Below are 13,795 nucleotides of genomic sequence, written 5' to 3' on the forward strand. Positions count from 1 at the left end.
CCCTTGTGCCTAAGTATTGTAACAGAACGCTCAGCATGTTTGTGGCCAGCTCACCCTCCAAAGACCCCTTAGAATTGCTCTTAAGCGGCCCAGGCCAAGCCTGGGTCTCCTTTGGAGCAACCCTGCCTGTGATGGGAGCCTGGAAGCCTTGTGGGTCCAGGCACAGCTGTCCTATCGGGCATCTTTTGTGACCCTTGCTGATGAGAGAGAAACCGTACAAGAATACTTTAAATCCTGTTCTCACAACAAACAGGATTTAATGAAACAGAATAAGCATTCTTTCAACTTACAACCAAGCTTCAGAGACTCGGGGCTGCTTCTGAATTGTAGTTTGCTGAGAGGCAAATATCTGAGAGAGAGACAAGGTATTCTCTCCTCGGGTTTGGTAATAAGAATGTGGGAATAGAGGAATATGTAATAAATGTGTTAGAGCTGGCTTTGACCTTGTCCTAAACACCTTCCTTCTGAGGACCTGGGATCCGGTCCTACATATCTCATCACCTGTGACTTTGAATTACTTTATGAAAAGTAGTAGATTCCCCATGCTGTTTGGCTCTGATGGACTTTCATACGATATTTATGTGTGTGGACATGTAAATAACATCTGTCTCCCCCCATGGACTGCGGCTCCAATGAGTGGGTTTCACACTTGTAGGTCTGGGAATGTTTATTGAATAAATTATTAGTAATTTTCTCGGAGGTTAAATTAATGGGGTTGAAAAATATTGGGATAATAGTTTTCCATCAGTGTATTATTTTTTTTCCATAGTTACACTTACCTTTCTAGAGGGAACTTAGTAAGATATATAGTAAAGACTCTTTAGGCAAACTCAGGTTCAAATACTAGTTGTACCGTTTAAAGTCTGTCTGAACTTAGGGAGGTTCAGAAAATCCCTTTTTGAAGGCTCTTTAAATCAAATAACTCAGCATGGATTCCGATAACAGGTCAGGACTTGGACCAACCCCAGGAAGCCTATTTCCTGCAAAATTTGGGCAACTTCCCTTTTCAGAATCAGCGCAAGTTACCTGAGGAGAGAGAGAATGTTAAATCAATATTTGTGGAGTTCCTAGAATAATAATAGGATCATATATATATATATATATATATATATAATAAAATATATATATATATATAGTCGATGAGTTATCATTCCTTCACCATAAAATGCTATTACTTTCTACATTTTGTAGACTGACTCAAAGGTCCAGGACATTTCAATGATTTCTTCATAAGCAAGAACTTGAGTCCTTTTTTTCAAAAAAATCTCATGTAATTTTCCATAGTAAGTGAACAGAGGCGAAGATCAGCAGGCAACTTGCCTTGGATGTCTCTTTGGACGTCTCCTTCCTCCCTGTTGACTAGAGGACCTCAAGGGGCTCAGAAAGTGCCTACATCTCCACACTCAAGCAGCTGAGTGAAATCTTGATTATCATCTAGCTCTCATCTCTTTTCCAACATTGTGTGGGGAAATTTTTCTCCACTTCTTTTTATGCAATCTAAAACTCATAATTAACTACTTAGATCCATGGAGTATATTCAAGGGGTGGAGAAGTTTCTTAATGCAAATTTTAGAAGCAGCAAAATACCCAGCATGTTAGTTGTATCCAGTTTGCTAAGGATTTTTTTCATATATCATCTATCTTAATTTTCATCTGTTTTATTGCTTGTGATGTCAATATTTGCTAGAGGTCATTTTACAGATAAGAAAACTTAGAAGAGAGTATAGGTGACTTGTTAAGGGCTCAAACACCTGGGAACATTAGAAGAGAAATTTAAAGGTAGTTCTAGTTCTTAGTGATCATTTATGCTCTGAAAACTAGAGAGCTAGTTCTATTATTTTTAATGAGCTTTTTACAGCCCAGTTGTTGAATACAGTAAGATTTTTTAAAATCTGTGTAGCGATAAGACATGTTTTCTCTTGACCCTGGTGGTCTCCCTTAATTCCTGTGATCATATTCATGATAAGCAATCATGAAGGTTGGGATGGAACCAAGAGTTTGAGCTCAGAAGTTCTTTAAAACCGTTCCACAGTGTCTGATATGTTCAGGAAGTGGGGGTTTGGCACAGCATCATCACACAAGGCGTCAGAAATACTCCTCAGCACAATTGGATAGAGAAAAAGAGGGAAATTGCAGGAAGATAAAAATTGTTTGGAAGTGCACAGAGTTCTAAAAACACACACAATCTTTTTAAGCAAAATTCCCAGAGCAAGTTTATTTTCTAATGTCTCAAAAGCTGAGAACCAGTCAAATACTTATCCATCTAGGACAAACATGTTTATTGCTCTCTGTTCTGAATACTGCTGGGCTCTGTACAGATTGGTCCCTTCCTTCTGGCAATTTACCAAGTGTAAAGGGAGCAGAGAAGTCCACAAACACAACCAAGTGAGATCTAGTCGTGGCATCATGCCGTGTAAACTTTGCAAATCTCCTACAACTGTAGAACGCCAGGGCCTCTTCAAATGGCGCTTTTACTAAGACAGCGGCCTTTCAGAGAAATTCCAGTTTCAGGAGAGGGCCGCAGGGATGGGAAATTTCATTTAAAAGAACCTATGCTCTCCCAACTGGATTAGGTATTGAGCAGGGTGGAATAATACGTAAAGACAGCCATGCTTTTCAATTGCGGGTCTCTGAGAATGAAACGCGCTCTCCGTCACCCTTCTTGTCTCAGTGGGTTCTCTTTGTCTGCTCGTGGAAGTGACCCTTGCGGGAGGTGGGGGAGTGTTTGGTTTCCACGTTGTGATCAGCTAATGAATGGGAAATTATAAAGAAAAATCTCAAAAGAAAAAAAAATCATCTTGGCTACAAAATAATTATACTATTACTCAGCTTGATATGTTCCCATCTTTAAAATTAATAAAATAGATAGCCTTTCCCAAACATTAAATATATGCAAGCAGTTATGATATATCTTTATATATAATACAACTTGTTAGAACACCCTCTGTAAAGGGGCTTCTTATCTGATTTGTAGACCCTGCAGACAGCAGAACCTTGACTAAAATAATTGAGTAGAGTCCATGTGGTATATGTAATGGTAATTTGTAAGTAGTTTTAAATTAGGACTTTATAAAATAGCAAATAATAAAGAGTGAGATTCATACTCACCATCAGAATGTTATAGTTTGGTGATTAAATTCACTTAGATATAAATAAATATGTGCATTAGTACATATGCAGTTAAGTTCCCAGATGAATTAAAAATATCCCCTCGCCATGCAACCAGCAAAACTACTTAGCTGTTGTGGGCAAGGGAACCATGCTTTTTGTTCTGTGCTGGTGTGTGAGTCAGAATGCTATTTAATAACAGAGTCCCAGCAGCTGCAAATGTTAAAAGATGCACTCCTCACCCATCCCACGTCCATCTCTGGGCAGAAGGACCACTGCGCTGATGGATTCACCTCAAGGAGCCCCCTGTTGGTGGAGCCGCAGCATCTCACACAGGATTTCCACCCCAGGGAGAAGGGACAGCTCTCGAGTGTTTGGCATCAGCAAGCGAACCCTGTGGCCCAAGAGTGATGTGTGTCCGGAAGGGTTCTGATCTTCTGATCACATCAGATGGGAGTGGAGCTGGAGGGCTAGGGTGTTCTCACACCCCCAAGCAATTTTGGGACAGCAGCTGGGTGTCCTAAAGTTCAACTCGGTGTTGACACTGTCTCCCCAGATGAGCATCCAGTTCCACAGGTGAAGGGCTCAGTCCCACAGCACTGTCCTCCACTTCGAGTGCCAATCGCAAACCTAGGGTGTTTCCTGCAGTTTTAACTGAAAGCTGTAAATCACAGGTTCCTATGAGTTCTTCCTTGGGCTTAATTAACCTCCTAGAGTTGCCCACAGGACAAGGGAAACCCATTCACTCACTGGATTCCCAGCTTATTATGAAAAGGATGTAACTTAGGAACATCCGGGTGGGAGAAGTGCATAGGACAAGGGGTGGGAAAGGGGTACTGAGCTTCATGCCCTCTTCGAACATGCTGCTCTCACCGAATCTCCATGTGTCTGTCAACTCAGAAGCTCTCTGAACACCATCCTTTTTTGTTTTTATGGGGGCTTCATCATAAGCACAATTGATTAAGTATAGATTAGTGGTGTTGGAACTCAACCTCCACCTTTATCTTTTCTGAGAGGTCAGGGGGGTGGGACTGAAAATTTCAACCCTCTGATCATGTGATTGGCTCTCTCACAACCAGTGGGATATGCTGACATGGAGTCCAAACGTCACCTCATCCACATAATAAGAGAAACCTTTCTCTCACCATTCACATAATTCCAAAGGTTTTAGGATCTCTGTGCCAGAAATGCGGGTGAAGACTAAAATGTGTATATACACTACTTATCATTAACCTCAGTGTTACAGGGTCACTTCCACTTTCCATTCATTGGACAGAGGTTGTCATGTGGTCATAGCCAACCATTAGGGACCCATGAAATGCAATGTTCCCATATGTTCAGAAGCAGGGAGAACTTGTTGGTGAATAGCAATAAAGACTACCACATGTAAAATCTGTTCTTTCCTAGTCCAATTCAACTGCTCCCCTTTGATGTATCTCATGGGTTATCACTGCTTGTTCTTATAAATGTCAAGGATGCCTGCTGGTCTCTGCTTGTGAACTTGCACACTGCTTCCTTTAAGTGTGGTCTCTAGCAATTGTACTGTTTAAGACAGCAACTTACCTGCCCCCTGTTCTTGCCAGAGGAATGGGTGCCCCCTTGTTGGGTAGTTATGCGTGTCTCCTTCTTTTCTTTCTCTGATCTGAGTGACTAGTCTACGTGTTATCTCTGTGTAGTTCTGCCCGCAGTCTGCTATGCAGATACCTCAGTGGGGTACCAGCCTACTTCCCTTGTGAGGAAGAATAACAGACAGAGCAGCCATTGGACAAAACCCAGATACCATGGCATTTCTGTTGGTAGAAACCCAAAGTTTTCAGTGGAAGCACTTCACCCCACTGCCAGGTATGACCTCCTTAACAAAGGGGGTAGGTGCGAAAGATGATGAAACACCAAGATGCTTAAAAGATATGACATCCTCGATATCATAAAAAGGGTCTCTAAGTGTCTTTATTTTTATTTTGCTCGCTTGTTTGTTTTATTGTTTAGCTTCCTGTTTAAGGTGAGATCATGTGGTATTTGTCTTTCAACCCCTGGCTTATTTCACTCAGCATAAGACACTGAAATAGAGAACAAGGGGACAGCAACCAGAGGGGAGAGAGGAGGGAATTTAAGGGGAAAAATGGGAGGGATTTAGAGGAACAAGAATAAAGGACACAGGGACAATAACTAAGGGGGGTGGAAATGGGAGGGAGGTGGGGTGCATGGGGCGGGGTGGGCTAGGATGGGAGAAATAAACAGAAAATTGTACTTGAAAAATAACTAAAGAAATACAAAAAAAATAAAGTTGTATAGGTTTCAGGTTAAAAAAAAAGGGTCTCTAAGGAACTATTTATTTCAAAAGGACTTTTAGTTTTCTCCCCATGATATTTTTGTACCAGAATTCTTTCTGTGTCCCTGAAGAGGTATCTCTAGATGTTTAATGGTAATCTGAACTGAAAGAGGTGACATACACTAAAACAGGCTGATTTATGGGAAGAGAAGATTTCAGTCAGTGGAGTGGACAAATAGGTGTATTATTGAGAAAATACATCTGATTTGTATATCACTCCAATCACTTTTAGAGCATTCCACCAGAGTTCTGAAAACTTTCAAAGAAATACAAAAGGCTTTCTTTTTTTCTAAATTTTTAAATTGTTGTTCAATTTCAGTTGTCCTCATTTTCCCCCGTTACTCTCCCCTGCCCTAGGGACCCCCCACATTATACATTCAATCCTCTCCCCACGTTGGCTTTGTCCATAGCTCCTTTATACATGTTCCTTGACAACTCTTCCTCTTCTTTCCTCCATTATCACTGTCACTGTCAGTTTGTTCTTTATTTCCATGTTTCTGGTTCTGTTTTCCTCACTTGTCTGTTTTGTTGATTGAGTTCCATTTACAGGTGAAATCATATGGTATTTGTCTTTCACCTCCTGGCTTATTTCACTTAGCACAGTGTTCTCCGGTTCCATCCATGCTGTTGCAGAGGCTGGGGCTCCTTCTTTCTTTCTGCTGCATAGAATTTCATCATGTAAATGTACCACAGTTTTTTGATCCATTAATTTACTGGTGGGCACTGAAGCTGTTCCCACTTGACTATTGTAAATAACCCTGCTATGAACATAGGGGTTCATAAGTTCTTTTGAATTGGTGTTTCGGGATTCTTAGGGTATAATGCCAGCAGTGGAATTGCTGGGTCAAAAGGCAGATCCATTTTTAGTTTTTTGAGGAAATTCCATAGTGGTTTCCACAGTGGCTTCACCAGTCTGCATTCCCATCAACAGGGCACTAGGGTTCCCTCTTTTCCACAACCTCACCAGCACTTGCTGTTTGTTGATTTGGTTATGATGGCCATTCTGACCAGTGTGAAGTGATATTTCATTGTGGTTTTAATTTGCATCTCTCTAATGAAGTGATGCTGAGCATCATTTCATGTCTCTGGGCCCTCTGTACATCTTCCTTGAAGAAGTCTCTGTCCAGGTCCTTCGCCCATTTTTCAATTGCATTGTTGGTCTTCCTGTTGTAAAGTTGTATATATTTTGGAGATCAAACCCGTGTCTGAGGTATCACTGGCAAATATATTTTCCCATACAGTTGGTTCCCTTTTCATTTGGCTGATGTTTCCTTTAGCCATGTATGAAGCTTTCTAATTTAATATATTCCCACTTGTTTATTCTTTCTTTTATATCCTTTGCAAGGATGGATTCATAATGCACCTCAAAAAATAATCCCTTTTGCAATATCTTATGCATACACAGATCACTCTTTAAAGCACAGAACATGGACTATTATATTTTTAATGTACTCATCTAAACATTACTAGGAAAAACTTTCCTTTAAATTAATGAATAAAAGTCTCTTGGATTTCTACTGACATTTATTTCCAGCATGGTGGCCTTTATTCTTCTCAGCTGTCATTTACAATTGCAGTATTCCCGTGCCTTCAAGGGTAAGCTCTGATGATATTAGATAGAGTAAATTCAATTTATAATGCTGGAATAGGAGGCATAACTCATATCTGCTTTACAGGCTCATTGCATTATATTAGACCTGCTCTCTGCTGGGTTCTGCTGCTTGGCCGAATACCATTTAACCCTGGTATATCCACATTGATGTTACAGTGACTCTTTGTATAATGGAATCCTGATCACCAAGTTCTTGATTATTATTATTTCACTAGTGACTACTATTTAATAAGCAAAGTGATGGGCAAAGAAAAGTGCTAACATAACATGTATTATCTTGTCAATTTTTATAGTAGCCCTGTGGTGTCAGTAGTTATACGGATGTTACAGGAAAGAACAGTAAGACTTAGATTCTTATACTGAGTAATTTGTCTGAATCTACACAGCTTTTAAGTGGCAGACCTGAGGTTCAAGCCAGTTCCACTTCACCCCAGAGCCCGGGAGCATCAGCATTTCACTGCAATGTCCTAAACGCTACCTGGCAGAACCGACCAGCTGTTGTGTGGACGTGGGTGTGTTTGTGGTAGCTACACATCAGCCCAACCTCAGGAAACCCAGGTACACGAGGAAGCTCAGCAACCCGCTGTGTGGCTTGTGGACCATTCTTCTAACCTCCACCTCAGTCTCTTCCCCTTTACAATGAAGCCGTTGAATGCAATTACCTGTAAAGCTGCTTGTTCTTGAATCTGGGATCAATAGACCACCCACGGTCTGCCATTTTCTAATAATGAGATTGTGGGCAGTTTCTCTCTAAGACAGTTTGTTCACCAGTAAAGTGGAGGTAATACTAGCATCTATTTATTCACATGAAATCATCCATGTAAAACATGTAACACGATGTGTGCAACATACAAAGCGCTCATACGTGTCAGCTTGTCATCATCACCATCATTATCAACACCATCATCATCATGCTGTTATTATAAAAACCACTACTTTATTAGCACTGACATCAGCAATAAATAGCAAGGTATTCCCTGCACATTCACAAGTGATCTGGGCCTTTGCATGTATCGTGACACTACCTGCAGGGACCAGAAACGGTCATCAGGGGACACCCTGAAAGGCCCAAGAAGGCAAATGTCTCTTCACCAACTGACAAGCAAATGGCAGTTATGTGCTAAGCAAATCTCATTTCACATCTATTGCGTCTTGATCATATCATGGTGAAGGATTTAAGAAGCAATTTAAAAAAACTCTATGGTCACAACAGAATAATGTATCAGCAAGCGAAATATCAAGACACCGTACTTCCTTGACTTTTGATGGAGTACTTCATTTTAACCTGACCTAAAAATGGGAACTTTTTCCAAAGCACTTCAGTGGCTGGCCATTCATAAAAAAGTCAAGTGTGTGTAGTGAGGATGAAGGTGGAATGGTCCTTGTTGGACTAAAGACAATAACTTCTCAAAAAATAAATTAAAAACATTTTCCACAAATTCTCAAACTATAATTTATAATATATACATTTTTAATCAATGTCCCCAGTTTTAATTGAAAGGAGTTCTTTTGGCTCCAGGAGCAAACAAATATTGTGTGTCCTCCCAAAGGAAGTACTTCCACAGGTGCCTTACCAGGAGACCACCTTTCCAGTTTTAATAGAAAAACAGATGAAAATCCAAACACAGGATAACATTGCAATTAGTGGAGGCAGGTGTATGTATTTTGCAGAACTTTTATTCCATGAGAGCAAACACTGCAACTTTTTAACTCATTCCTCTCTCCTCAGAGAGCAGACAGCGCTTGTTGATGCAGAGAAATCACTGAATAACTATTTGTTGAAAGAATACATAAGGGGATGGCTGTGAGAAAAGCTAGCGCCCAACGCTTCACTTAATTTTAATCTCTGAACTTCATTTCTTCAGCTCTAAATAATTCCTACCTTTCAGGGATAGTAAAAAAAGCAATCAGAGAGGTTATGTCTGTAAGAAAGCTCGGAATATAGGCTCGGTAAACAGCCATCATTGTGATCGCGTGGCCCTACACATTGCTGGAAGCAGGCACATCAATTTGTCCCTTGGAGAGATCCATACAAAGGCCTCAATGTTCTCCACCAATTTTCAGAATGACAATTAGATTCAGGAGGACAGCAAATTGATGCTTTTGATTCATGGGATTTGGTGCATGTCAAATCCTCACGTGACTGTGGTCAGCAGCCCCTCTCGATGTAAAACTTTCCCATCAGCCTGCGGAGGTAGCCCTTCATGGGAGAGCCTTTCTAGAAAGCAACGTGACTGCGCATAGGACGAGCTTAAACTCTTTGGTCCTGTGATTCTCCTGCTGGGGTTTGTCATAAAGAAGGAACTGCAGGTGCAGTCACGGATGTGTGCACTGCACTATTAATCACATCAGCGTTCCTAGGTAGTCAATACTACTGAAAAGCCTCTTAACATCCAACAATATGGTAAATTCAATGGATGCTTTGTTACACAGCCATTAAAAATCATGACATGAAAAATGCTTGGGATAGTTTGTAAAGTTAAAAAAATAAGATACAATACTCTATTCTTATATTACCCCTATTTTATTTGTAGAGCATATTAATATATGCTTAGATAAATGACTAAAATGGTTGTACAGCAGTACAATTATGAGCAATTTTTATTTATTTCACTTTTTTCTGTAGCCAGCATATTTTCACAGAAAAATCATTTGTTAATAGACAAAATGTGTTTAGAGCCTATATTATAGAAATCATAAGGGTTTAGAGAAGGTTATAGTATCATCTTAATGTATAGATGAGTGAGGTTCTCCTCACTTTCCCTAAATTTGAGGGATCTTAGACTGAAGAAGCCCCAATGAAAAATGCATCCTGAGATGTTTAAGCCTTATCTGACATATTGGCTTGGAAATATCATAATGTTAAAATGACACCAGGGGAAAGGACTTTATGCTGTTAAATGATTTGATGATGGCGATACTAAAGCATCCATCAGAGAACTATTTTGGAACATGGACATTTGGAGTATGCTCCAAATAAGCCTCCAGGACAGACATTGGAAACAGTTCACCAAACAAATCTGTGTTCTTTCTTGGGCACATGAGACTTCTTTTGTCATTTGGGGTGGACATATTAACTGATTTCTAACTAACAAAGTGATAGTGGAAATGATGCATACTACTTCAAAGCCTGGCCCCTAAACACCTCCCATTCCCACTTCCCAATGCCCTTTTCCTCCTTCAGAATGAGACAGAGATATTAGAAGGCACATGTTGAAGATAGCCAAGCTGCCATTAACCTCTCTCCTTCACTGACTCTGAGAGAATAGCCATCAGCTAATCTGTTTATCCACCCAAGTCTGTTAGATGAGCAAGAAGTAGACTACATTCTTTTTAATTTGTTACATATTAAGGGGCCACTTTTTTACAGCAACTAGAGATAACCTACCTAATGCAGTCACATGGTCTGTCACATACACTTTGCTGTGCACATGGCCTGGCCAAGTTCATTCTTGATGAAGAGAAGGAGAAACCACTATTGTGGATAAACCATGCCATGAAAGGAATGAGGGGAAATGTTAGAGGATAGTCCATCTGTACCATTTTTAAAATCACTGGAGTCCTGTAGAATTCAGTTAATTTTTCTCATATGAATGTAGTAAAATGCATTGGTTGCCTATAAGAATTCAAACCACACTTTCTGGATTATTATTTTTATCATCGTTTGCCTTTTTTAGTCTTTCTTCTTCGATTTAGATACAGGTCCCATAAGGGAAAGACCTTTGACTTGCTTATTGCTGATGACCCAGTTCCTACAAAAATATCTAGAATAATAAGTGCACAGAACATACTGGTTGAGGATGTAAATTAATGTAATGAATGTGAGATGGATAAAGACAAGTTCACCCAGTGAGACTTACTACCCTCGAAAACTGACCAGGAGCTTTCAATTGGCACAGAAAGGATTTTTGTCCAATCTAGACATGTGATAAAACATAAAATGAATACATACAAGACAGCCAATTTCTAAATTTTATTTTACATTATAAAATATATTCATCAAATGCTTCTAGAGACCAAAGGCAGTTGACAAATTAGCTGAGAGCAGATGTCTCTTCACTCCCCGGCTTCACCTCTTGCTGGCACCGCTTATAGCTGTGGCAGGCTTCCAGCTCTGACCTTGCACAAATTCATCACCTGATGGCAGAGAGCCACCCATTGGCTGCTCTCTTCTCACTATCCCAAGCAGGTGGTGCTGAGTTAAATGGCCCATAAATCATCATTTGCATGTGTAAGAGGATCTAACTATGAAGTGCTTATTTGCTTTTAAAATTGGTTCTGTTGCTGCCAACTAGATAGAATCATTTAGTCAAAATTTTGGAGTGATTAGTTACATGCATGGTGTTCTTCTTTTCTTGAGTTATCTGTCCATTGTTCATTCCGTTATGTATTAGTCAGGATTCCCCAGAAAATCAGAACCAATAGACGTATATATGTACAGAGAGAATTTTATTTTAGGTAATCGGCTCACATAGCTGTGCAGGATTAGCCAGTCCAAAATCTGATGGGGGAGACAGACAGGCTGGAGGCTCAAGAAATAGTTGCAGTTCAAGTTCAAAGGCAGGCTGCTGTACAACAAGGAAGAGCTGATGTTGCACATCACATCCAGAGGCTACTGCTAGAGAATTCCTTCTTGCTCAGTAGAGGTAGCCTTTTGTTCTATTCAAGCCTTCAACTGATTAGATTAGGCCCACCCACACTATGGAGGACAATCTGCTTTAGTCAAAGCATACCTATTTAAATGTAAATCCAAAAACAACCTCATGGAAACACCCAGTATAATGCTTGATCAAACACTTGGGCATCATGGCCCAGACAAGGTGACATGAAATTAACCTTCCCAGTTTACTTGCTAGATTTTTTCTCATTTGTTTTTACTTTTCTTTCTTTGAGGACTGGGGTCATCGGGGTCATTATTTCTACAGGGTTCATCTGCTCCAAAGCTTGCGGTGACCCAGGCAGTCCCAAATTCACCTTTCAGCTCTCCCAGTGCATAGCTGAGTTAACAGTGCTTTACCCACAGAGCTTCCAGTTGGTTCCGCCTCTATGAATGGAGATACCCAAGTCACAGGCTTACTATAACACGTAACTGGGAGAAATATACACAGACAAGCTCTCTAAACACAAGTTTCTATTGAAATTATTATTTAAAATTGTGTTTATAAATCAGAAGTCTTATCTTTCAAACAAATGAATGAGAAAATAGAATTTTCTCTTGTGAAGCACAGGACAGTTGTAAGTGGCTTATTGGAATAAAGAAAGATTGAATTAATAAATCAACTTTATTTCTAAGTGGGAAATGTGAGGGTTAAGAGAAGATCTAAGGACTACACCAGATGATTACTGAAGATCCCAGGAACAGAGTCAAACTTAAAGCTCACAGAATATTTATCCCTAAAGTCAATGATGTTAACACACCCCAATTCTGCTCCAGTGAGTCCTGGGAGAATACCAGGTAGTTTGGAGGTCCTGTGATGACTGACCCAAGGGAGCTCGGGTTAGATGGGACTGTCCATGAGAAGCTAATACAAAGGACTAAGCAAAGCTCATCACTTTCCCATCTCAGTGCACAACTAACATCCCACATGTGATTTAATGTTGGACTATCACATGATCGCCAGTCTCCACTGCCCCAGGGGTCTCTACTCCTCAGGTTCCTGGGCAGACTGGTCACATAACTACCAAGAGTGGAGGAAGCTTGGCCCTCACCTCCATCTAAGGTCTGCTTGTTCCATTCTCATGTTCCTCACCAAGACATTCGTCTTCCAACATATAAGATTTCAGTTCCGTTTTCAGAAAAATGTCCAATGCACTCTGAGAGGGGTAGCCTTGCCCTAGGGTCCCACCAGGTCAAGAGTCCAACATTACTGACCATGTTCCAAGGTCAATATCCATGAGTTTTTAATAACTCTGTCCGTGAAATAAAGGTAGGAATTCACTACCTTCAGGCCTGTTTCTTTTCAGACCTCAAGAAATTAAGAAAATTGTGGGTCCTGCCTCATTCAAGCTCACTCATTTCAAACCAAGTTATTATACATGTCAGAATGAAATGTTACCACAAATTAGTAACTACTCTGGGTGGAAACTTCTTAGGCCAGGCCACCTTTGACTCAAATGGAGCACCCATTTTCTCACCAAGCTAAAGATTCTGTGGGTCAGCAAATCTCCAGAGGACACAGCACCAAGCAAAGACTCTGTCAAGCATCTTGCAATCTGAAAAACAATATAACTGCCTCTTACCTCTTTGATAGTAAGCATATGTGCTCTTACAAGCAGCAACGTGTTTTCGAATGTGCCAGACTAGCTCTGACATTTATGTGCAATGATTTTTACACCTGCAATTTTTTTTTTGTTCCGTGAGAACTGAGACAAAGACAACTTTATAGTTGTGCCTTTATTCTCTCTGTAATAATGGCTACATGGTTAACTTACTTGGTGCCGCTTTACACAGTAGTCAGTTCGGTTTAAAAATGTGCAAAACATTAGTTTTATGAACACTCTGTTCATATTGCTTCTTTACCACTTTCTCCAGGAATGCCCCAGCGGTGTTGTGAATGAAGAAACCTTCAAAGAGATTTACTCACAGTTCTTTCCGCAGGGAGGTAAGTACGAGTGTGGACTTGTTAAAGCACTCTCACTTAGAATTATGCTTGCAATCTTTTTTTCCCTCCCACTTGGTGCTGCGCCGGCCTGGGGGGAGGGGAACGCAGCTACCACACAGTCCTTTCTCTCACCCTTCACTACAC

The 13,795-nt window shown here is 40.4% G+C and overlaps 1 protein-coding gene across 7 annotated transcripts in view; it reads left to right on the forward strand.

Annotated features, from left to right (window-relative positions):
* KCNIP4 (potassium voltage-gated channel interacting protein 4) overlaps positions 1-13,795 on the forward strand; it is a 410,379-nt gene that overhangs the window by 370,763 nt on the left and 25,821 nt on the right. For all 7 annotated transcript variants that reach the window (XM_053672505.1, XM_053672509.1, XM_037140738.2 and 4 more), the window contains one exon: positions 13,582-13,651. In XM_053672505.1, coding sequence (XP_053528480.1) covers positions 13,582-13,651 — 70 coding nt within the window. The remainder of the gene's footprint in view (positions 1-13,581; positions 13,652-13,795) is intronic.

This window comes from Artibeus jamaicensis, unplaced genomic scaffold (assembly GCF_021234435.1).
Source record: "Artibeus jamaicensis isolate MK-2021 breed Jamaican fruit bat unplaced genomic scaffold, CSHL_Jam_final contig_76, whole genome shotgun sequence".
NCBI lineage: Eukaryota > Metazoa > Chordata > Mammalia > Chiroptera > Phyllostomidae > Artibeus > Artibeus jamaicensis.